The 22592-nt window shown below is 42.0% G+C and overlaps 1 protein-coding gene across 1 annotated transcript in view; it reads right to left on the bottom strand.

The window, feature by feature from the left end:
* LOC138982517 (E3 ubiquitin-protein ligase UBR3-like) overlaps positions 1-21496 on the bottom strand; it is a 65326-nt gene extending 43830 nt beyond the window's left edge. Inside the window, exons 1-17 of the mRNA XM_070355818.1 lie at positions 21025-21496; positions 20257-20470; positions 16899-17035; positions 16290-16433; positions 15692-15787; positions 15106-15242; positions 13322-13550; positions 11572-11751; positions 9501-9634; positions 9052-9144; positions 7457-7612; positions 6935-7063; positions 4785-4837; positions 4215-4354; positions 2726-2874; positions 1400-1469; positions 905-1001 (exon numbers count right to left, since the gene is read on the bottom strand). Coding sequence (XP_070211919.1) covers positions 905-1001; positions 1400-1469; positions 2726-2874; positions 4215-4354; positions 4785-4837; positions 6935-7063; positions 7457-7612; positions 9052-9144; positions 9501-9634; positions 11572-11751; positions 13322-13550; positions 15106-15242; positions 15692-15787; positions 16290-16433; positions 16899-17035; positions 20257-20470; positions 21025-21250 — 2384 coding nt within the window. The 5' untranslated portion in view covers positions 21251-21496. The remainder of the gene's footprint in view (positions 1-904; positions 1002-1399; positions 1470-2725; positions 2875-4214; positions 4355-4784; positions 4838-6934; positions 7064-7456; positions 7613-9051; positions 9145-9500; positions 9635-11571; positions 11752-13321; positions 13551-15105; positions 15243-15691; positions 15788-16289; positions 16434-16898; positions 17036-20256; positions 20471-21024) is intronic.
* Between the last annotated feature and the right edge of the window lie 1096 nt (positions 21497-22592).

The following is a 22592-nucleotide window of genomic DNA, read 5'->3' as shown; positions in this document are numbered from 1 at the left end:
AAAAACGGTCATACACGTAAAATTCCACTCGTGCTCAAAACATGAGTGAACGTGGGAGCCTAAGCACATGAACGAAGAAGAAGAAGAAGAAGTTCTATCAGTTTACGTCCACTCGTCAGGAAGCCGAGTGAATGAATTTTGGAACGTTGGTTGTCTCTTTGTTTTGGGATTTATTTGAACAAAATCTTAGTTTTGGTCTTCAAGTGCACATATGTTTTTAACCTAGTCTGTTCCTGATGAGTACAACCTCCTACTCTAAAGCACAAGATTTGCAAATGAAAACAACAAGAGCATGCACACAGATACAAGACCAACTTGCAGACGGATAGACAAACACATATACACACAAACTAAAGTAGATATTGAAGGACATAGACCTACACAAAGCAACACACAAAAACACAGATACAGACAAAGAGATAGGAGACAAACACGCACTGAAAAACAACCCCTCCCCCCCCCCCCCCCCCCCCCCCCCCCCCCCCCCCCCCAACAGGGGCGGATCAGTTCATTTTATGGGGGGGGGTTTCCAAAAGTATATTGTGAAGATATGGGTGTGAAGGCGCAAAGCGCCGAGCCGAAGGCGCAAAGCGCCTAGCTTGCTGGGGGGGTCCGGGGGCATGCCCCCCCGGAAAATTTTGAAAAAAAGGATGCAAAATGGTGCAATCTGGTGCATTCTGAGGATGATCATTACCAGTTTCAGGCAGCAGATTTTGTCACTGATTAATACCCAAAAAAAACACAATTTAAATTTTTGGCTGGGGGGGTTTCCGGAAACCCCAGAAACCCCCCCCCCCCTCGTCCGCCCCTGCCCAAGCATGCACGCGCACACACACACAAGCAAACAAGCTGAACATGCTGTAGTTACAAAACTCCTGCAATACATCATGCTCGAAGCACTCACTATGCAGTGTATCTGTCCATGGCTGCCTGAAAGTCCTTCCTGTAGATGGCTCTTTGGGCCACCATCACTGGATCAAAATCCTCCTCCCACACTGAGGCTGAAAAAAAAATTAAACAGAAAAATAAAATCAATGTGACAATGTGTACGTCTGTGTAACTCTGTGGAAACTGACCTGAATTAGAGAAAGAGAGAGAGAGAGAGAGAGAGAGAGAGAGAGAGAGAGAGAGAGAGAGAGAGAGAGAGAGAGAGAGAAAGAGAGAGAGAGAGACAGACAGACAGACAGACAGACAGACAGACAGACAGACAGACAGACAGACAGACAGACAGACAGACAGACAGACAGAGACCGAGAGAGAAAGAGAGAGGGTGTCTACAATTTGATCTGTAGGAACAGAAACCAGAGAACGTTTCAGAAAACTACGCATTAATGCCAAACAACATAAATGAAAATGTTCAAAATGCTTGAAATACTAAATTTTCTTTAACAAAACTTACCTTTTGGTGTATACGACCCCTGGTTCAACCCGACCCCAGCTTCAAAATTTGGAGCTTTGTAGTCAGCCAGCTAAAAAGAAATCAGAGGGAAAATGTCAAATGTAAAGTAGACTCTAATACAGACCTGCAATGAAAGAACACTCTTGGGACCAGCCAAAGGTATTTCGTCAAAATGATAGACAGAGGCGCCACAGAAGTTGTCCTTTATTTTCTTCTTCTTCTTCTTAGTTCATGGGCTTAGACTCCCACGTACACTTGTGTTTTTGCACGAGTGGAATTTTACGTGTATGACCGTTTTTACCCCGCCATTTAGGCAGCCATACACCGCTTTCGGAGGAAGCATGCTGGGTATTTTTGTGTTTCTATAACCCACCGAACTCTGACATGGATTACAGGATCTTTTCCGTGCGCACTTGGTCTTGTGCTTGCGTGTACACACGAAGGGGGATAAGCCACTAGCAGATCTGCACATAAGTTGACCTGGGAGATCGGAAAAATCTCCACACTTAACCCACCAGGCGACAGCGGCCGGGATTCGAACCCTCGACCTTCCGATTAAGAGGCCGACGTCTTACCACCCCGCCACAGCGCCCGTCTGTCCTTTATTGAGAGGTGTCCTATCATCAGAGGAGCCTCACATTGCTGATACCAGTGTAAAAACTGTCTATTGAGTCACGCTGTAACAGTATTAAAACTTATCCTTAAAGCAGTTTTCTGTCCACCTTTTTATTACAGTGTCACAATGGGTAACAGATTTCTTATCTTGAAACGTAACTTGAAACTTGACAGACTTTAGAGATTTCAGTGGAATACAGTTGTAACATGGTGGTTGGAAGGCTGCCTCTTTGAAATACTTTTTGGGTGGTTGTGTTTGGAATGGGGGGGGGGGTGGGGGGGGGGGGTGGGGGGAGATGGAAATGTATGTTGGGGATGGGAGGGTGGTAGGAACATCCTGCAGATCAGCAAGACATATAGCACAACAGAGGCACATATCGAATATTGAATAAGTGATGTTATGATAACCTCACTGACGAACACATAGATTGACTGTATTTATAAGCCCTATCAACCTCTGTAAAACATGACAGGTGCAACACATGGCAACATATTGTAAAATAACATAAATACCATAACAAAACATAACATTAAACAACACAACAGAATGTAACATTATATAACCTAAAACGACCTAATGGAGCATAATGTGTGGTGTGATGTGACATGACGTTACATTTCATCGCACCACTTCACATCACATCTACGCACATCACACATTGCATGGCACCCCATCCTGAAAGAGTAATTCACAGTGCCAGAGAATCCCACCTTGCTGAGTGTTGGTTCAAACAGCTCCTTGCTCATGCCACTCATTCCAGAACGCTCTGGCATCAACTCTGATAGCTGGCTGTGCTGACGGTCGTTCATGCACAGTAAAGCCGCCATCTCTTTCCGCACAAGTCTTTCCTCGCTTAGCCCTGCACAGGGATGAACAGAAAGAGGATTACAATCTCTTGTGGAGGTGCAGCTAAGGACAAGGGAAACACACAAAGTAAGCGGTCTAAGTCTTAATACAGCGGAACCTCCAAAAATTGGAGAAAATCACGTACAGTGGTACCTCCCTTTACCACCCCTCTCTGTTACGGGTCCCTCAATATTACGACCGACTTTTCTCTGACGGATTTTTTCTCCTTCTTTGTCTTAGTATTTCTCACCTCCATATTAAGTCCCCCTCTCTGGTACGACATACGACCGTCCATAAGTGGACTTATAACGACTTTTCCCCAAATTATGACGAGTTTGGTTTACTTTAAACTTATATCTCCAGTCGAGTCCGTACGCAAAACGACGCAAAAACGTGCTGAAGGCAGTGAAGCCATGTCAGTCCGTGTACAACATTACTTCGGCACGCAAACGGCTGAAGCAACGGTTTTTCATTTCTATCTCAGGTCATTACTTTCGTTTGACAAGATAAAGATTGGTACGTTGTAGGAACGTCTACCTTATATTCACGCAAAGTTACATAAACGCCATGAAAGTAATCCACACATCACCCCAAAGCCGACATTGTTTTTAGTGCAAGGTCGAGGTAAATCACGTGACCTTTTGGTGCTGATGAACCCCTGCCATTCTTTAGTGATCGAGTGACAGCTCACATTGTCTTATCTTCTTGTTTTATGCCTACAGAAATGTTTTATTAAGTAACAAGAGCTATCTGTTTCTGAGAAATTGTAATGACTGATGTGTGTGTGTGGAATATACTGATACTTATTTTCCACAGATATAGACTGGCCGCTGTTCTCTTTTTTGTTTGACTGGTTGCATGTGCCTGTGAGTGTGATCCTCCATATTACGTTCCCTCCATAATAACGGCCGAATTTGACTAACATTTTCAAAGTCGTTACATAGAGGTACCACTGTATTTAAAAGGGGGAAGGGGGAATTTTAAAATGGAAATAAAATTACAAAGGTTATGATCAGAAAATCTGTAAAAAAAAAAGTGTGTTTGTTTACAATTATTTTCCTTAATTACATGTAAGAAGCCTCTTTATCATCAGCTAAATCTGTTGACATTGCTATAATACAGATAACTAAAAAGGAAGTCTAACAAAGGATGAAAAATGTATATTTACCCTACCAGCCTTTTATTCATGCTTTGATTTGAGTAAGAATTAGAAAGGTTGTTTTATTAATGGAACATCACAAATTAATTCAGCTCTGTCGTACTTGTAGAATAGCCCTCTCTCTCTCAAACACACTTATTTTGGTTCGACAATTGTATCTGACAAGTTCCGCTGTACATACTATGCCAACTGACCTAAGTAAGTGCGAAGGCCAATCAGAGCACACAGAAATCCCAGACAGCCGTCCAGCGTGGAAAGTTCTGGTGCGACATCTTGATCCATGTCTGATGCCTTGTGGTCATGCTCAAACGACAACCACTTCACAACTTGAAACCTGAAATTCATATCATCAAGAAGATAAGGAATACAGTGGAACCTGCCTTTTAAGACCTAAACAAATCTGAAAAAAATGGAAAATTTCAATAGTAAATTTTCATTTGATTAATACACTTACCCAATTCTCATAAATGCATTGACTTCAATCTCACATGCTAGATGTCGAAAAACTACTCAAATTACCTGCCCTTGCAAGGGTGGTAACCAAGCTAAAAACAGACGCCATAGCCGTTGCTATGCCCTGTCCCACCTGGTTACCCATAAGCCGGCGCTCACGTGGTACATTACTAAGTCTCACTGATTACTCACATGAGTCAAAAATTACAAAAATTAAAGGAAAGAGTTTCAGACGGAACCAGTTCTTTTGTAGAGCAACAGTGAAATACATGTACAAGAATACCATGCTAGCATGCCAGACAAAACCTTACCTGTCAAAAACCAGTTCCAGAAAAAGGTCCGGGTGCATGGAGGCAGCACACACCTGTAAATATCAACAAAATAAAGTCATTATCCTCTGCTGCACAGTTAAAGACACAAAAAACTCACCCCAAACCAACTTACAATGAATTTAGGAGGTTTAAAGGTCAGAAAGTCAGTCAGCCAACCAATTGCGCAGTTTGGCAACGACTTAAATATTTGTTTTTAAAAAATGGGGAGAAAAAAGGGAAGAAAAGAGTAACACGTGTCCTGGGAATTAACTGTTTTGATCAGCACCATGCAGATACTTGAAGCAGAAGAAGATGAGACTAGGAAACACAGTTTCACACTCAAAAGTACTGTGCCTGTATATTTCTGACAACTATGGTGACAACAACAGCTGTACACACTTTAATGATTTCTTTATCTCTGCCTGCTTCGTATGAATGGATAGTGCAAATTGGTGGAGTCTCAAAGAAGGGTAACCATTGATGTATGTAAGTGTGCATGTGTATGCATGTTTTGTGTGTGTGTGTGATGCATGTTTTGTGTGTGTGTGATGCATGTTTTGTGTGTGTGTGTGTGTGTGTGTGTACATGTGTATGCATGTTTTGTGTGTGTGTGATGCATGTTTTGTGTGTGTGATGCATGTTGTGTGTGTGTGTGTGTGTGTGTGCATGTGTATGCATGTTTTGTGTGTGTGTGATGCATGTTTTGTTTGTGTGTGTGATGCATGTTCTGTGTGTGTGTGTGATGCATGTTTTGTGTGTGATGCATGTTTTGTGTGTGTGTGATGCATGTTTTGTGTGTGTGTGTGATGCATGTTTTGTGTGTGTGTGATGCATGTTTTGTGTGTGTGATGCATGTTTTGTGTGTGTGTGATGCATGTTTTGTGTGTGTGTGTGTGATGCATGTTTTGTGTGTGTGTGTGATACATGTTTTGTGTGTGTGTATGCATGTTTTGTGTGTGTGTGTGATGCATGTTTTGTGTGTGTGTGATGCATGTTTTGTTTGTGTGTGTGATGCATGTTTTGTGTGAGTGTGTGTGTGTGTGTGTGATGCATGTTTTGTTTGTGTGTGTGTGATGCATGTTTTGTGTGTGTGTGATGCATGTTTTGTGTGTGTGTGATGCATGTTTTTTTTGTGTGTGTGATGCATGTTTTGTGTGTGTGTGTGTGTGTGTGCATGTGTATGCATGTTTTTTGTGTGTGTGTGTGATGCATGTTTTGTGTGTGTGTGTGTGATGCATGTTGTGTGTGTGTGATGCATGTTTTGTGTGTGTGTGTGTCAGCATGTTTTGTGTGTGTGTGTGTGTGTGTGTGCATGTGTATGCATGTTTTTTGTGTGTGTGTGTGATGCATGTTTTGTGTGTGTGTGTGTGATGCATGTTGTGTGTGTGTGATGCATGTTTTGTGTGTGTGTGTGTGCATGTTTTGTGTGTGTGTGTGATGCATGTTTTGTGTGTGTGTGATGCATGTTTTGTTTGTGTGTGTGATGCATGTTTTGTGTGTGTGTGTGATGCATGTTTTGTGTGTGTGTGTGATGCATGTTTTGTGTGTGTGATGCATGTTTTGTGTGTGTGTGTGTGTGTGTGTGTGTGTGATGCATGTTTTGTGTGTGTGTGATGCATGTTTTGTTTGTGTGTGTGTGATGCATGCATGTTTTGTGTGTGTGTGATACATGTTTTGTGTGTGTGTGATGCATGTTTTGTGTGTGTGTGTGATGCATGTTTTGTGTGTGTGAGTGTGATACATGTTTTGTGTGTGTGTGATGCATGTTTTGTGTGTGTGTGATGCATGTTTTGTGTGTGTGTGATGCATGTTTTGTGTGTGTGTGTGTGATGCATGTTTTGTGTGTGTGTGTGTGTGTGTGTGTGTGATGCATGTTTTGTGTGTGTGTGATGCATGTTTTGTGTGTGTGTGTGTGTGTGTGCGTGTGTGCGTGCATACATGCATGCGTGTGTATGCATGCGTGTGGGTGTGCGTGTTTATGTATGTACGCACACATGAGTGTAAGCTCATGTTTTTGTGTACCGGTAATTGAATAGAAATATGTTCTAGTGGCGGAATGAATGACAGCAATTTGTGGATGTTGCATTTGTATTTGCCCAGTCGTTAATGACCTCGATCTGAAACATTAAGCCGCCAAAATGGGGTTCTACCTGCAGCAGGAAGATGTCCAGGTCAGCCATGGAGTAGCAAAAGTGGCACTGAATGTAGGTCATAGCCTGGCCCTTGATCTGGATACCGTTGCGCACCCACATTCCCGCGTAAATCTGAGGCATGCACACCTGTACCAACAATGTTCTCAAACATCAGTGAAGTGAATAGGACGAAATCGCAAACACAAATGTGTGAACAGGGCTCAAAACCAAGTGCTCTCTCTCTCTCTCTCTCTCTCTCTCTCTCTCTCTCTCTCTCTCTCTCTCTCTCGCCTTCCTTCTTCTGTCTTTATTTGCCCTCTCTCTCCGTCTGATTCTGTTTTACTCGTTCTTCTTTTCATACTAATCTAAAAACAACTCAAGGGCCTTGTGTGCATTTGAAGCAGGTGCAGCATGATTGGCACAGCATGTCAGGGAAAGGGAGAACAGAATGACGGCTGATCCTAATACGCATGCCAGGTATCATAAAAACTTTAAATAAGCAGTGCAAGCGTTCTAAGTTTTCAGTACACAAGCACCTACCTGCACTTGAAGTGGGTGCATCATGACCTGACATAGCGTGTCACGTCCAGGGAGAACGGAGTCAAGACTGATACCGTGCGACTGTACGCCCAGCATCAAGAAAGCCGCCAGGTAGCGGTGCAAGGGAAGGTGGAAAGTCAGCTGGTTGTCATGAGGCTGAAAAAGCAAAAGCAAAAACAGAAAGTATATGAGCATTAACCCCTTCACTGCCTGCTACGTGTGTCACTCGTAGGTACACTTGATATCCCGGACGCATATCTACGAGTCACATTCGTACTTAGCGCGTCGTTGGTTTATGAGAAGCACACACACGATTAAAGGGAGGCAAGTGCTCCCAGTGTTGGAAGAAACACTGGGGAGGAGTTGCACATCTTTAACAATCTGGTTTCAGTTTATTTTTCCGCGAATTGAACGTGATTTCTCGAGATTACCAAAACAATCAATGCGACCAAAGATGGCGGACCTCGGTGGATGTTCAAATTCTGGTGGAAGAAAACGTCCCTTCCAGCGCTTATCAGCTCTAGAAGTTTTGAATGAGATTATGAACGATGATGACAGTGTTGATGGGGATCTATATGATGATGGAGAGTCTTCAGGTTCGAGTGACGAAGATGAAAGAAGTGGTCACCATCCTCTTGTTGTGAGAAACGTGGTAGGTGCATGATGTGATGGAGATTTTATACCAGGCTTGTGTCTGTCCGAGTGCTTCAGGGCCTACCACACAAAGTTTGTGTTCTGGCAGTGACTCGGTGAGTAAACAGCTAATGTAAACCTCCCATCTTATTGTCTTGGACATAATGTGACATATGAAAACGCTGATTTTCATACACAATGCACACGCTTTCAAGCACAATGCACACGCTTTCAAGCAGAATCACACTTTTAGTAATGTGTTAATTTTATTTGATTTTATTTTGTAAAAGTTACATATCTGATGAACATTTCTGTAAAATTTGACATCTCTAATTCAAAAAATAAAAAAGTTATAGCACTTTTAGTAACAGTATACTGTGTTATGACTTTCGTTCCTGGCAAATAGAATGCAGCAAATGAAAAAAATCGCGGCAGTCAAGGGGTTAAAGATTTGTATATACAGTATTAGACAGGCAGTGAGACAGACAGACTCATAGGGTAAAGGCTGTCCTTAATTCAGCCTGAAGTCAACTTCCCAAAGCCTTCACAAAGTCTATTTAACTGAAAATTCTGTGCTAAAGCCTTGTACAGCCAGCATCATAAAGTAGACTTTGCGAGAGTGGATTTCACCCAATATAAATGACAGGCGTAAAGGGGCTTGGGGTAGTGGCAGGAGTATTGTATATGCATGTACATTCCCCTACTCACACATACTTACACACAAGCAGGCAGGCACAAACGCACACGCATGCCCAAGCATAATACACCCAAGTAAAGAATGAATGATCAGTTTCCACTTAAAACAAGTTCTTACTGCTTCCATCTGCCTTTTGATGTGGATTCACAAATATACACAGCTGCCTCCAAAGTTACTCTTAATTATTCAAACGCAACTGCATCATAGAGACACAAATAACCATAAAGACAAAGAGATACAAAGGTAAATAAGATATTCTAGCTACCTTTGCTCCAGATTTGAAATCAATGGCAGAGAACCACTTGTCCAAAGCATCCAGCGTGGCTTCGATCATGTTAAGGACGTAGGGCTTGCTCTCCTGTTGAAATAAAAAGATTGTACTGTCAACAGTTGACTGGGTGCAATGAGAATAGTGACAGAGAAGCAAGAAATCATGAGCATGGCTTCTTCTGAAGAAGAGCAAAAATCCAAGAAATTTTTAGGGAGGGTCAATATTTTGTTGAGATTTAACATTCAAATGGTAGAACCTGGTGCAAATTTGAGCACATTTACAGGTTTCTCATTTGATATTTTTGCAGGAAAACGTGAATGTGATTTGCATGCAAAGTAACCAATTTTGAGAAAAGGAAAACAAAACAGAATCGCAATAACAACAAAGCAAAACAAAAAGATAAGGAGGAAAGAAGAGTAGGGAAAAAGATGTTGAGGACTCACAGGAGCCCCGCAGTGGTTGATGAGGGACCACAACGGAGAGGCGGATATCTCCAGCTCGGCAGAGAATGCAGCGTAGTATGTGTCAGGTTCGTATTCCACATGCTGGGACAACTCACGCACATTCAGATTCATGCCTGGAAAAGAGTAAGGGGAAAAAATGGTACATCCCTAGTGCTACGAACATGTGACAGTTTTGCTATGAACAGTGAACACACAGTACACATTTTAACTGAATGAGAAGAGAGAAAAAACCCAGCAACATTAAAAATCAAATATTGTAACAAAAAAGTCACAGGAAAACAATAAGAACAAGAAAACCACCACCACCACCACCACCTGACCTAAAGCTCCCTCTTCTACAACAGTTGAAACAGCAACAAAACGATTGCTCTCCACCATCAACCCTGCCACCACAACCACCAGAACCAAAGCTTGTTTCTCTCTACTCCAACAAATGAAACAAAATAATAACAAACAAGAAAGGTATCAGGCATGGGAATGGCTGAATAAAAGTCAGCTGAAAACAGGAGAGGGACCCAAAAACAGGGGGGTCCGGGGGTCCTCCCCCGGGAAAAAAAATTTAAAGATCAAAATCTACGCAATCTGAGGGGTATTTGGGACAAAGTTTAGCATTTAATTTCACATAAATATGCAGGTGTTTTAGCTGCAACTTTAAGTTTTAAAAATTCTGAACAAAGGATTGTGCATACTTTATGACTTTCTTGCTTCCTCCGAAAACGGCGTATGGCTGCCTAAATGGCGGGGTAAAAAACGGTCATACACGTAAAATTCCACTCGTGCAAAAAACACGAGTGTACGTGGGAGTTTCAGCCCACGAACGTAGAAGTAGAAGAAGATGACTTTCTTGCAAACATTCACTGACTGCTCTCACTCTCAATCATACTTGTCAAACCCACGAGGAAACATGTGATAGGATCCAGCTCATCTTTAACTTTCTCTTATTCCAGGTATTGAATCAAAGGGAATGAATAATACAATGATAAAAAAAACAAAAAAACACTTTTCGTTAGTAGATGCTCGCTGAGGGCAATGAAACCACGATTGCTGTACACAATTTCTCTGTCACAAAGGGTGCATCTTGCTTGACCGGGCGTGTCGACTTTTCGTATGTGTTCACCGATCCGCTCTTGCTTGTCACCAACTTTAACCTCTTTGGAAACCCAATCCCATTTCCACTGGTTAACCACACCTTTTTCGTCATAATCCTGGCCGCGTCAAACAATATTCGATACCGAAGACATGAAGTTTTCTTTCAAATCGAACACAAGAGAGGCGTCTTTGTCTCGGACAAGTAAACCACATGCAGCGGATGTTGCGCGAACGTCTGTTTCATATAACGTGGGACAGCCAAGACTACAAAAGCTGAAGTCAACCGTCAGTTCCGGATAGTGGCTTGTGCCATTTGAAGACACCCGACCGTTTGACAATAAAAACCTCATATACGATTTTTGAGGGATTTTTCTTTTTCCCGCTGAATTTTCTTCCCCCCCGCTGAAACTCCTCACGAAAACCGCTGAAATTAGCAGATCCACGGACCATTCCCATGCCTGAGGTATGTTATTGGAACGTTTCATTATGTAACCGAGTGCCGAAACACTACGATCACCTCGGGAAGCGAAGTGCAATCAAACAGGATTGAAAATGTTAGGGCTAATTTCTTAGCCCTATAAAAACTGTTATGCAAACCCGAAGGTTTCCATGAACATACAGACAATCGGAAACCACCAGACCCCATCACAAACAGAATTCTACAATCCAGAGGTGTTGACTTAAAAAGCCAACAACTCGGGTGCAGAGTCTACTGTGAAAGGAGCGGTAGCCTCCCCTGTCACAATTATAAGAAAACAAAACATTACAGTCGCTGATTTTCCACCCAGTGGTCTTTTAAGTGGACAGAGAGACAAAAAGTTAGGAACGCGGAAGAAGAAGAAGAATTAGTATAATACAGTAAATAAACTTATCTCACAAATTGTCCAGAAGCTTGCCCGGAAGACACAAGCGACACAATCAAATCAAATTAAACAGCAACACAAGAAAACCCTCCCCATACCCTGCAGGGAGGTGAGAAGGTCCATCCACATGTTGCGCAGTGCGGGCTGCATGAGGAAGCTGTGTGACACAGCCTGGTGAGACAGGAGGTTGATCAGGTCGCTGACCACCGGCCAGTAACAGTGCTCCTTCATCACCGACTTCTCACACTCCACCACCTGGTGTCTGTTCATTGGACCTCCTGGAACAGACAAGTCAGTACAGAAGTGGTGATGAAAGGACATCCATGAGACCAGCCAAAAGTGCCCCTATATTGCTGGTGTCTGTTCATTGGATCTCCTGGAACAGGCAAGTCAGTACAGTGGTACAAGTGACAAAAGGACAGCCATGGGACCAGCCAAAAGTGCCCCTATATTGTTGGTGTCTGTTCGTTGGACCTCCTGGAACAGGCAAGTCAGTACAGTGGTACCTGTGACGAAAGGACAGCCATGGGACCTGCCAAAAATGCCCCTATATTGCTGGTGTCTGTTCATTGGATCTCCTGGAACAGGCAAGTCAGTACAGTGGTACAAGTGACAAAAGGACAGCCATGGGACCAGCCAAAAGTGCCCCTATATTGTTGGTGTCTGTTCGTTGGACCTCCTGGAACAGGCAAGTCAGTACAGTAGTGATGAAAGGACACCTATGCGACCTGCCAAAAATGCCCCTATATTGCTGGTGTCTGTTCGTTGGACCTCCTGGAACAGGCAAGTCAGTACAGTGGTACCTGTGACGAAAGGACACCCATGGGACCTGCCAAAAATGCCCCTATATTGCTGGTGTCTGTTCGTTGGACCTCCTGGAACAGGCAAGTCAGTACAGTGGTACCTGTGATGAAAGGACAGCCATGGGACCAGCCAAAGGTGCCCCTATATTGCTGGTGTCTGTTCGTTGGACCTCCTGGAACAGGCAAGTCAGTACAGTGGTACCTGTGACGAAAGGACAGCCATGGGACCAGCCAAAAGTGCCCCTATATTGCTGGTGTCTGTTTGTTGGACCTCCTGGAACAGGCAAGTGAGGTCAGCGGAACAATCAAACCTGCCTGTAACGACAACCCAGGGGATCAAGTAAAAGTTGTCCTCATACACAGGTGGTTGTTACCGAAAGGTGAATTATGAGAAAGAACCTTGTTGGGTTTCTTTGGGGTGGTCATACTGGGCAGGTGGTTGTTATCAGGAGGCGGTCGCCACCGCAGGTTTGACCATTCCTGTGATGAAAGGACACACATGGGACAAGCCAAAAGTGTCCCTGTATTGCTGGTGGCCTCTCATGATAGATTAAGATATATATTTTGGAGAAGATAAAAGACAAAAGGACAAGAGAAGGTGTCTTTTATGGAGAGGCCTTACAACATAAGATCATGGTACATGTGGACTGCTTTTCAATTCTGTGGTTGATAAGACACAGTTGAAGGATAAAGTGAAGGCACTGATTTTGTTCTTTCTGCTTTATACTGTCTGTTTATCAACACACCTTTGAAACCTGAAATAATATTTTGGCACGAAGGCTTTCTATACATGTAACTCGCTCACTCACATAATAAATGGATTTGAAAATACAAAGCACAAAAGTATACACCCCCCCCCCCCCCCCCCCCCCAATCTTTTCCCTTGCAAATCAGTCACATAAAGAGAATACAAAAATGTGTCTAAGATATGTTTTTTTCATGTCACAGGTAACACTTTTATTTTATTTTAACACTTTTTCAATATTTATGTTTAAACGACGAGATACAAGTATCGCAGAAGAAACACCCACACACAAATATTTACCAAGGATATTACTGGGGACCAAAATAGGAGTGAGCATGTAGGCGAGACTGTCGATGACAGAGCGCAGAACCTGCTGTTCCTTCACCATGCGTGTGGCCAGGCTCTCATTGCTGAACAGCTGTACGCTAATGTGCACAATGCGGTTGGCCACTGTCGCACGATCAGTTGCCGTCGACAGCACCCTCGTGATCTTGCCATAGTGCCGTACAAACGCCACTGTGAATGCATCCTGGAGAAACAAAATCAATACAGTGGTACCTGTGAAGAAAGGATACCTGAAGAATCCCTAAACATCCGACAAATACATATTTTTGCCAAGACCAGGGAACAATTAAAAACAAAAAAAGTGTTCTTTACCACAAGAGATCTTCTCATCAGAGTATGACAGCTCAAGCAATAACAAGTTTCTAAATAACAGTGACAAATTAAAATTATGAATTACTTTTGCCCTTTAACTCATTGTCTCCCAGGTACGGATATATCCGTACCCACTCATATGGCTCTATCTGACCAGGTACGGATATATCCGCTCAGACTGTTAGCTTCAGTCGCTTCCGGTAACGTCCATCTAATGCCTGCATTCCAGCATGTATGCTGCATGTGGATACACAGTTACTACACAGTTACTACAATTCTGAGTGACCTGCTGCAGCACAGCTGGTCTCGGCTAAAAAAAAACTTGGTCAACATAGGTGGGGAAGAAAGTGTTAAAGATTTCATATTAGAGCATTTTCAGATGTCAGCATGCATAACACCAACAGCACAGACCCCACTCCCTACCCCAATTTATGATGATGATGATGATGATGATGATGATGATGATGATGATGATGATGCTAATGTTGTTTTACGCCCTCACGTTGAAACCCTTTTAGAGGCCTGTTCTCCTATTCAAGACTTCACGCCTTTTAAGACCTTGCTTTCTCAGATTTTCTTTTTATAACCTCTATCAATTTAAGGTCTCCTTTTTAAGACTTCCTCCCTTTTAACCTCTTCACTGCCACAGTATAACAGCATTTTGGTATTGCTGTGCGCCAGGGCAAATTTCGCTTTCTTCGGTAGGTTTACTAATCTGTTCACTGCTCAATCATTTATTGAGATAGCTCTTAGATCTTTGGCATGTGGTTTGCTTACACCCTTGGCTATTATCTGATAACATGATCCTTGGACTTTGTTTGTAATTGTTATAGTAAAAATCGATATAATGATCATTTTTGTCAAAAATTACAGTTTCCAAACTTTCACACACACACACCTGCAGCACGTAAAACCGCAGAAAACACAGCTAAAACTGGTGTCAAACATCAGGTACTCACATTACAGCCCATAACAGTATTCTTCTGTGTGGTAATTCATAAATCACTTCTTGTAGAGCTTCCAGAACACTGTATCATTTGAAAACAGGTCTACGAGTTGATGTCCGACTTTCGGCCGCCATTTTGAATCTTATAGATCGGAAAAAACTTCTAAAAATGTTTTTACCACGTGGTACTAACTTATCTGAACGGTCAATGGGAAAGAACTGTGTTTAAACCCCTACAAGAAGTTGGACAGTGGTTACCTCCCATTTAGTTTTCACCAATGTCCTGAAAAGTGCTAATGTAAATGCCACGTACCTAGTACGTGTATGGGCGTATGACAAACCAAACATGACCACGTATCTAGTACGTGCTGGGCAGTGAAGGGGTTAAGACCTGATTTTCTGATTAGAGGAGGTCTTAAAAGGGGGGTTCTATTGTACACTCTCAATTATAAACTGCAAATGTTTTGGTAGTGGTCAATACCTTGTAGAGGTCATCAGGCAAGAGGCCGAGCAGCAGGGTGACCATGCTCTGTGGAAACTCACACTTGCACATCCAGAACACCAGCTCTTCCAGCATGGTGCTGTACTGGTCAAGGTTTCGGAAACCTGTTTCGTTGTCTGCAACACGTACTTCAGACTTTAAAAAAAAGTTATGCACATTTTTACAGCATACATGTAGTGGTTTCCTAAAAGAGCTTGGGAAAAAAAAAGAAAAAAAAGAAGAAACAAAAAGCGTCTGCCAAACTAATATATTTTTGGCGCAGGCAAAGGAAAAGAGAATTTTACCTCACATGTATAATATCTCAATGAGAGAGCATAACAGGTACTGCTATGTAATCTATTTCATCCCATCCCTATGCCATCTATAATCTATCATGACCACTTGCTACGGTTCCTATACTTCCAAGCAAATCGCTTTAACCAAGAAAAGACTGATGTTTCACTTTGGTTGACCAACCTGTATTATTCCAGCATGTTCACACTCTAAAGTCAACTCAGCGAACACAAAGACGCTATGATCGCTGGTACAACCACACACTGGCACATTCACGCAGAACCAGACTTACATATGGGAACTTGCTGAGTGTGTCCAGAACTCTCCAGGTTGTTGAAAGACATTACAAATCTCTGACGAGATTTCTTGAAGCTTGGGTTTCCATCACCTGAAAAAACACATACCCATTGTTTAGTTATAACCATCTCGACAGCATATAAACCTGATCAAAGTTCACTCCAAGCTTTTCTAAGTATGTTGCTGATCAATAAACTCAAGGAATTTTTCAAGTACAGATGGGGGGTGAGAAAAGCACGATGCTTCTGTACCTCTTCAGTCTAGGGTCATGCTGTACTACTATACGCTAACAGGAACTCTGAATCAAAAAGTTCCACAATCATGCATGATGTATTACATGCATGGTTTGCTATATTTCTGTTTTTGTGAATTTTGTTTTCTTATACAAGACTAAGATGAAAAGAATGTGGCAAAGAAAATATCTGCTAATATATGCAGGAAACACAGACACAGAAAAAGGTAATCAGGTAGAGAGTGGTGGAAAAGAGAGAGAGAGAGAGAGAGAGAGAGAGAGAGAGAGAGAGAGAGAGAGACACAGAGACAGAGACAGAGAGACAGAGAGAGAGAGAGAGAGAGAAACAGGCCAGTGTTACCATTCTGGAGTGCCTGGTACTGGGCAGAGTCAATCAAAGCCAGAGTCATGATACGTCTCATGGCGGCCCCCATGTCACTGAGCGATTGCAGAAAAGAAATGTAGTGCTCTGACTCCGCCATGTTCAGTGAGTAGTTTGGCAGCACTGAAAAAGAATTGTAAAATCTTAAAGTCTTAAAAAAACATTATGACAAGCATGTGTCTTGACAGCCAATGTGCATAAAAACAAAAGACCAAAAATCATTATAAACCCTGATTTACACAATACTATTCCATTAACCCAGAAAGACACAATCCAAGATCTTTAAATTCAAATGGCTACACTCTTCAAAAATCAAGATCATGGATCTCAAAAAGGTTTTTTAAACTTGTAAAAATGTATTTGTTGTTGTTGAGATTTTTCATTCACGCCCTGCCTAGTCTACAACCAGGAGAAGAAGGCTTGTCCAACAAACTTTATCCATGCACACATAGTAAGTTTGACCAGCTCTCTTTGAGGGCCAACTCCCCTAAAAAAAAAATGCAAGAAAAACACACACACACACACACACACACACACAAAACAATACACATACACACACACATTTACACCCTGAATTTACAAGCGTACCTGGGTCGGAAGCATCTCTGAGGTAAAAGATGAGCCTCATGAATATTCTAGGCATCATGGCTTGGGACACGGCCAGCAACTCGACTGGGGGGCTGTTGGCTGACTGCTGGTTCTCTGGTCCGTGACGAGGACAAAATCTGCAACATCAACACTCAATAAAAATACCAACAACAAAATAATTAGTTAAAAGCCTACTTCTTTTGAAGTTTGAAAATACCCTGAGCAAAGTTTAACTTTAAGTAGAAAAAAATCATTTCATCTTGACCTCTGTCTCATAAAAGCTTTCATTTAAATAAAAGCATATTTACATTTGTAACCGTTTGCTGCAGACAGTTCCTTATGTAACTATTTTAATCATAGGAAAGTAACAGAAGCTGCTGCCACTATATGTATGTATATCATGGGTGTACCGTAACTTTTTTTGCTACCGGCCAGGGGGGCCGGTAAGTCAAAAATTGAACCGGCCCCCAAAATCCCAACCGGCCCCTCACCAGCCCGGATTTCTTACAACCACCTCATGATTTTAGCCACTGCTCTGTGGTCTGCTGAAACCAGCTTTCTAACTGAACCGAGACCTGCCATCCCTGGGAGGAGGGGTTCCAAATCGAATTCAAAGCTGCCTGAAACGGCCTCTTGTGCACTCTCCCCAAAGGGACAAATGTGGCCATGGATTCCATTTGACCGAGCACTGATGCCAGCACCTTGACCGGAGCTTGCTTCTGTGACGCTAAAGATTTCACTAGATTTTGTAGTTTGTCGATCCTCCTCTGTGAGGGACGAACGGACCAATCTACCGTATCGAACCTCATTCCCAGATACGTGAAGGTCTGGGATGGCGTAAGTTCTGATTTGGTTTGGTTTACCGAGAAACCCAACTAGTCGGCTTGACAAAGAACAAGCCGAGTATGGGCGCTGCACGCTGCTCGATCCTGATGGAGGATAAGCCAGTCATCGAGGTAATATGCTCTGAGTCGTACGCCCTGCATGCTGCCTGACTAGGGCGCAAAGCTGACGTACCACCATTGTGAAAATCCAAGGAGCAAGAGATAGGCCGAAAGGAAGGGCCCTGAATTGGAACAATTTCTCTCCCCACCGAAATCTCAGCCATTTCCGGTCTGATGGGTGAATGAGAATGTGAAAGTATGCGTCTGTCAGATCAATCGATGTCACCCAGACTCCTGGCCTGAGTGCGTCTCTGACTGACGCTGGTGTCTCCATTGTGAACTTGATTTGTCTCAGATATCTGTTCAGAGGAGACAAGTCTAAAACTGGAAAAATCTCACCAAATCTCAGCCAAAGCTAAGATACAGACGTGTGACCAGGGTATGTACTGCCAAGAAGCAGTGGGCTGACAATAGCCCGAGCGTAATCCAAAAACACGTCCTCAGACGTCGTCGCTGAAAGTAGGAATGAGTAAAACATGGCGGCGAGAGCATGCGTGCGCAGTGCATGTTGGGAGGTAGCCTTGACCTGGCGTTGTCATGTGACCGTCAAGGCCGTTCTATATTTAGGGTTACTTCCCCCCTTACCAGGGTGGAGCGTAGTTCAGCGTTCTAGCATTAAACTGAAGTAAATTGCTATATATATATGATGCTGTGCCAGAACCTGCCTCCTTACAATGGGACACTTGAGGCAAAAATAAAACTGTTTATATTTGTTGTTGGATGTTGCAGCATTAAAGACTGAGGTTTCCTGAATGTGTTTCAAGTTTTAAAAAGATAAATGAAAGCAGCGTTTTTTAGATATTGATCAATAAAGACGGGCACCCGACTGATGTTGGATGTTACACTGGACACAGTACAACTAGCCACAGAATGATAATTACTTGCCAGATATTTCTGAATCTAATCTTTATCATTGACTTAGATGCTGAAATTGACATTCACATCAAATCCAAACCAAAATTCAATTTTATTGTCCCATAAATTCATCTGCTCACTGTGTCCTGTGTAACGTCCGACAGCAAGCAGTACACACACATTTCATTAAAAATGCAACAAACACAGAAATCTTGTCAGAACAAAAATAATCTTATTTAATACATTGTGTACCACATCTAAAACCAGAAACAAAGTGACAAACAGTTTGTAAATATAGTCTGCAGGCTGTTGAGCATGTCAGATGTTACACTTGGTAGATGTAGAACTGAATGGACACAGTTTGTGCTGTGTCCACGTAACGACTGAAAGCCGAGGTCACTCATGCCCGGTACATAGACACGTGTGGACGCAAACACATGGTGTTGCCGCTTCAGTCCGTTTTTGCCGTTGTAGTGTGCATTAAAAAGCTTTAAAAACACTAAAAACTTGCAATTCAGTCGTTATATTATGTCGGACGTTACCAGTACGATGTGCCTGACAAAAAATTATAAACACTCACCTTCTCTCTTCTTTGCCGCCATCTTGGGAAATCAAACACAGAGTGCATTCTGGGTAAAGATGGCTTCCCGAAATAATCTTTCTACCGCGAAAATGTAGAATACCTTTTTTGGAATCTGGATATTTTCGTACGTTACCGTTTGACAAAAAAAAAAGTACTGACCTTTTCAGAGCTGAAAGACTGACTAGCACACGGTCTAATGCTTTTTGTGTGGTAAATTACATTCAAAGAGTGCAATTTGTAGTCGCCATTAACGTGAATGTTGACGACGGCTCACAGTGGAGTAGCAGACGAACTTTTCGTTCACAAGGCACATTTGACATTATGTGTAACGTCCGAAACCGTTCCTTTTCAATCCTTTTTTTTTTAAGAAATAGTTTGAAATTTTTATTTATTGTGGGACAGATTTGAAGACTTATACTTCATCTACAAACACACACAGTAAGTTATAGGTAAGTCGATGGTAAACAAGCAAACAAGCAAAATCCTGAGTTCCCTTGAAGTGTCCCATTCACACTCACTCGTTTCAACCCACGCATCTCGTTTCTTTCTTTTTTTATTGTCAAACAGAAATGACCATATCTAGCACGGTTATGATTATTATCTCTATGGGTTATGTTTGTCATTAAAAAACATTGGTTTGCCATGAAAGATGCGAACAGATAAAAAAAAATGTAATCAAACTCAGGGGGTGACCGTCAAAGCACGTTTTGGCACAGCGTCATATATATGTGAATTGGGATAAGATATGTAATTTAATGAATACATTGACAGCTTATACAGTGGAACCCCCCTTTTAAGACCTCCAAAAATCTTAGAAAATCAGGTCTTAAAAAGGAGGGAGTCTTAAAATGGGGGTCATTTTACAGAGGTTATGAACAGAAAGTCTGAGAAAACAAGGTCTTAATTAGGAGTCTTAAATTGGGGGGTCTTGAAAGGGGGGTTCCACTGTAACACAAGAACACACAAAAAATTTTACCCTGCAGGATTCATCACGTTGGTGTCGCCACAATCACAAGCACCTCCAGCTTGACTCCGAAACATGTTGTAGTCATGGCCCTCATGGTTGCCGGCCTGAAAGCAGTCGGCGCACAGCGACATGCAGGGAGATATGGCACAGGTTCGGCATCGGTAGGCCACAAAATTGGTTGTCCACACTAGTCCACACATCACTGATGAGTCATATTCTCTCACTGCAAAATAAGAACATAATGTTACACATCATACACAAACATAAGAAGATTTAAAAAAAAAAAAAAAGAGAGACATCGATTTAATGAAAAAAGGGTTCAGAAGTTCAGATGAAAGGTGTGTGATTATGAAAACTAAACAAACAAATAAAGAATCAAATGAAAAATCTATGAAAAGCAGAACTCTTTCAAATCAAAGTGCTAAATAAATACACAGCATTGACAGTTTGAGTTTGTATACATGAGTTACATACATCATCTGCATGTGTGTGTGTGTGTGTGTGTGTGTGTGTGTGTGTGTGTGTGTGTGTGTGTGTGTGTGTGTTGTTGTTGTTGTTGTTGTTGTTGTTGTTGTTGTTGTTGTTGTTGTTGTTGTTGGTGTTGGTGTGTGTGTGTGTGTAAAGAAAAACAAATTGGGAAAAAAACACAGGAAGAGAAAAAGAGAGAAAATGAAAGAGTGGGCATAATAATTCTATCCAAGCATACAAACATCTGAAAGTGAAACTTATTCAAATTGGACAGTTAAAGGTTACAATTATATTCAAATAAAAACTAACCTTTCTTGGCAAATAGGTCAAATTCCGGACCACCAGCCATAAGCCATTTTAACCACTGGATAGACTCAAAATCGTCGATGGGTTTCGATGGATCCAAATTAGTGTCCAACATGTCGTTCAAGCACTTTGGACTTGGATGCTTCAGACATTCTTCCCTTACATAGGCCAGCACTGCGATGTGCCTCGGGTCTCGTCTCATCAAAGCTGTTGGTATTTCTTTGGCCATACTGCACGTTCCAAGTAAACAGACTGTGACTGAAGTTCTGTCTGCTGCAACTTCCCGAGCTGACGATCAATGTCAAAAGATCAGGACAAACAGCAGGTCAAACAGTCGACACAGTTACGGTCGGAAGGCATCAAAGAGGTGCATTTTAGCAAATGTTCGATCCTGAGATGAAATATAGCAAAACAAATACGACAACCTGTCTTCGTCTGTGCACCCAAAATCCAAACAAACTGCTACCAAAGCTACCGGAACCGGAAACGTCTGGCACTCTTTGGCGACGAAAACTTCGTTTTGTCATCCAAGCGGGAACTTAGAAACTTGCACAACAAATGTTTCGAGCGCAAGTCTTCACTCTTGTGCTGAATCGCGCATGATGGCTGTTAGCAAAATAAAAGAACTTCTTGGACTAATGCAAAAGAACTTGGAATGCTCCATATGGTAATGCACAGTTAAATGAATAATCAGTTTCCTTTCTTAGACTAGAGTGAGGAACATTTCGTCATTTGTAACCTACAAATCTGTAAATCACTAAATGTAAATGTTAAAATTAATTATTATGATTTTTAATTGTATATTAAATGTACATTATTAATTTTATGTGTGCTGAAACAATGTTATTCTGATTTCAGCCTTGAGTTGATGAAGAATCCTGTTGCGACGAAATGTGAACATTTTTTCTGCAGGTATGTAGTGTACAGTTGTGAAACACTCAAACAGTAAATGTGATACAAACTTGTAGTTGTAGAAATTACATGAATTGAAAGTGAATGATGTAGTGCTGATAGTGATACTGACAGTGATACATGTACTGTGCTGTATTTTTGAAGTTCCCATATTTGTTGTTACTTTTTTGTTCCTCTTTTCAATGCTAAACCATTGTTTAAACTAGACTGACTAAGTGACTTTAACAGTTTGATTGATTGTTTAAGGCAAAAGCTATAGGCCTACGCACTCCGAGTGTATACAGGATTGATAGGTCTGTATACAATCCGACAATGAAAAGCTCTGTTACAACTCTTTAGCCTATGAAATTCCCCCTGGAAGTAGCCCATGAAAAATCAATCCGACGTATTGACTTCCGCTAGATCTCTTTTTTGGAGTGTCGAGGGTTGGCAAATAATGTACATTCACATCTATTCAACCACTTCTAGGTCACTAAGTGTGTTTCATACTCCGACAATAAACTGCCGTGCAGCATAAGTTTTTGTTTGTGTTTGTCCCAAGCGTACTTTGTACTATGAATCGAAAGTGCACTGCGTTTCTTCGCAAAACGGCATCGAATGACACTCCGAGTGTTGATGTGGTTGTCTGATCTTTTATGTACACTCCGCAGTGACACCCC

This window comes from Littorina saxatilis, linkage group LG12 (assembly GCF_037325665.1).
Source record: "Littorina saxatilis isolate snail1 linkage group LG12, US_GU_Lsax_2.0, whole genome shotgun sequence".
Taxonomy (NCBI): Eukaryota; Metazoa; Mollusca; class Gastropoda; order Littorinimorpha; family Littorinidae; genus Littorina; species Littorina saxatilis.
The sequence above is the reverse complement of the archived record's forward strand: the minus strand, read 5'-3'. Positions and strand labels throughout refer to the sequence as shown.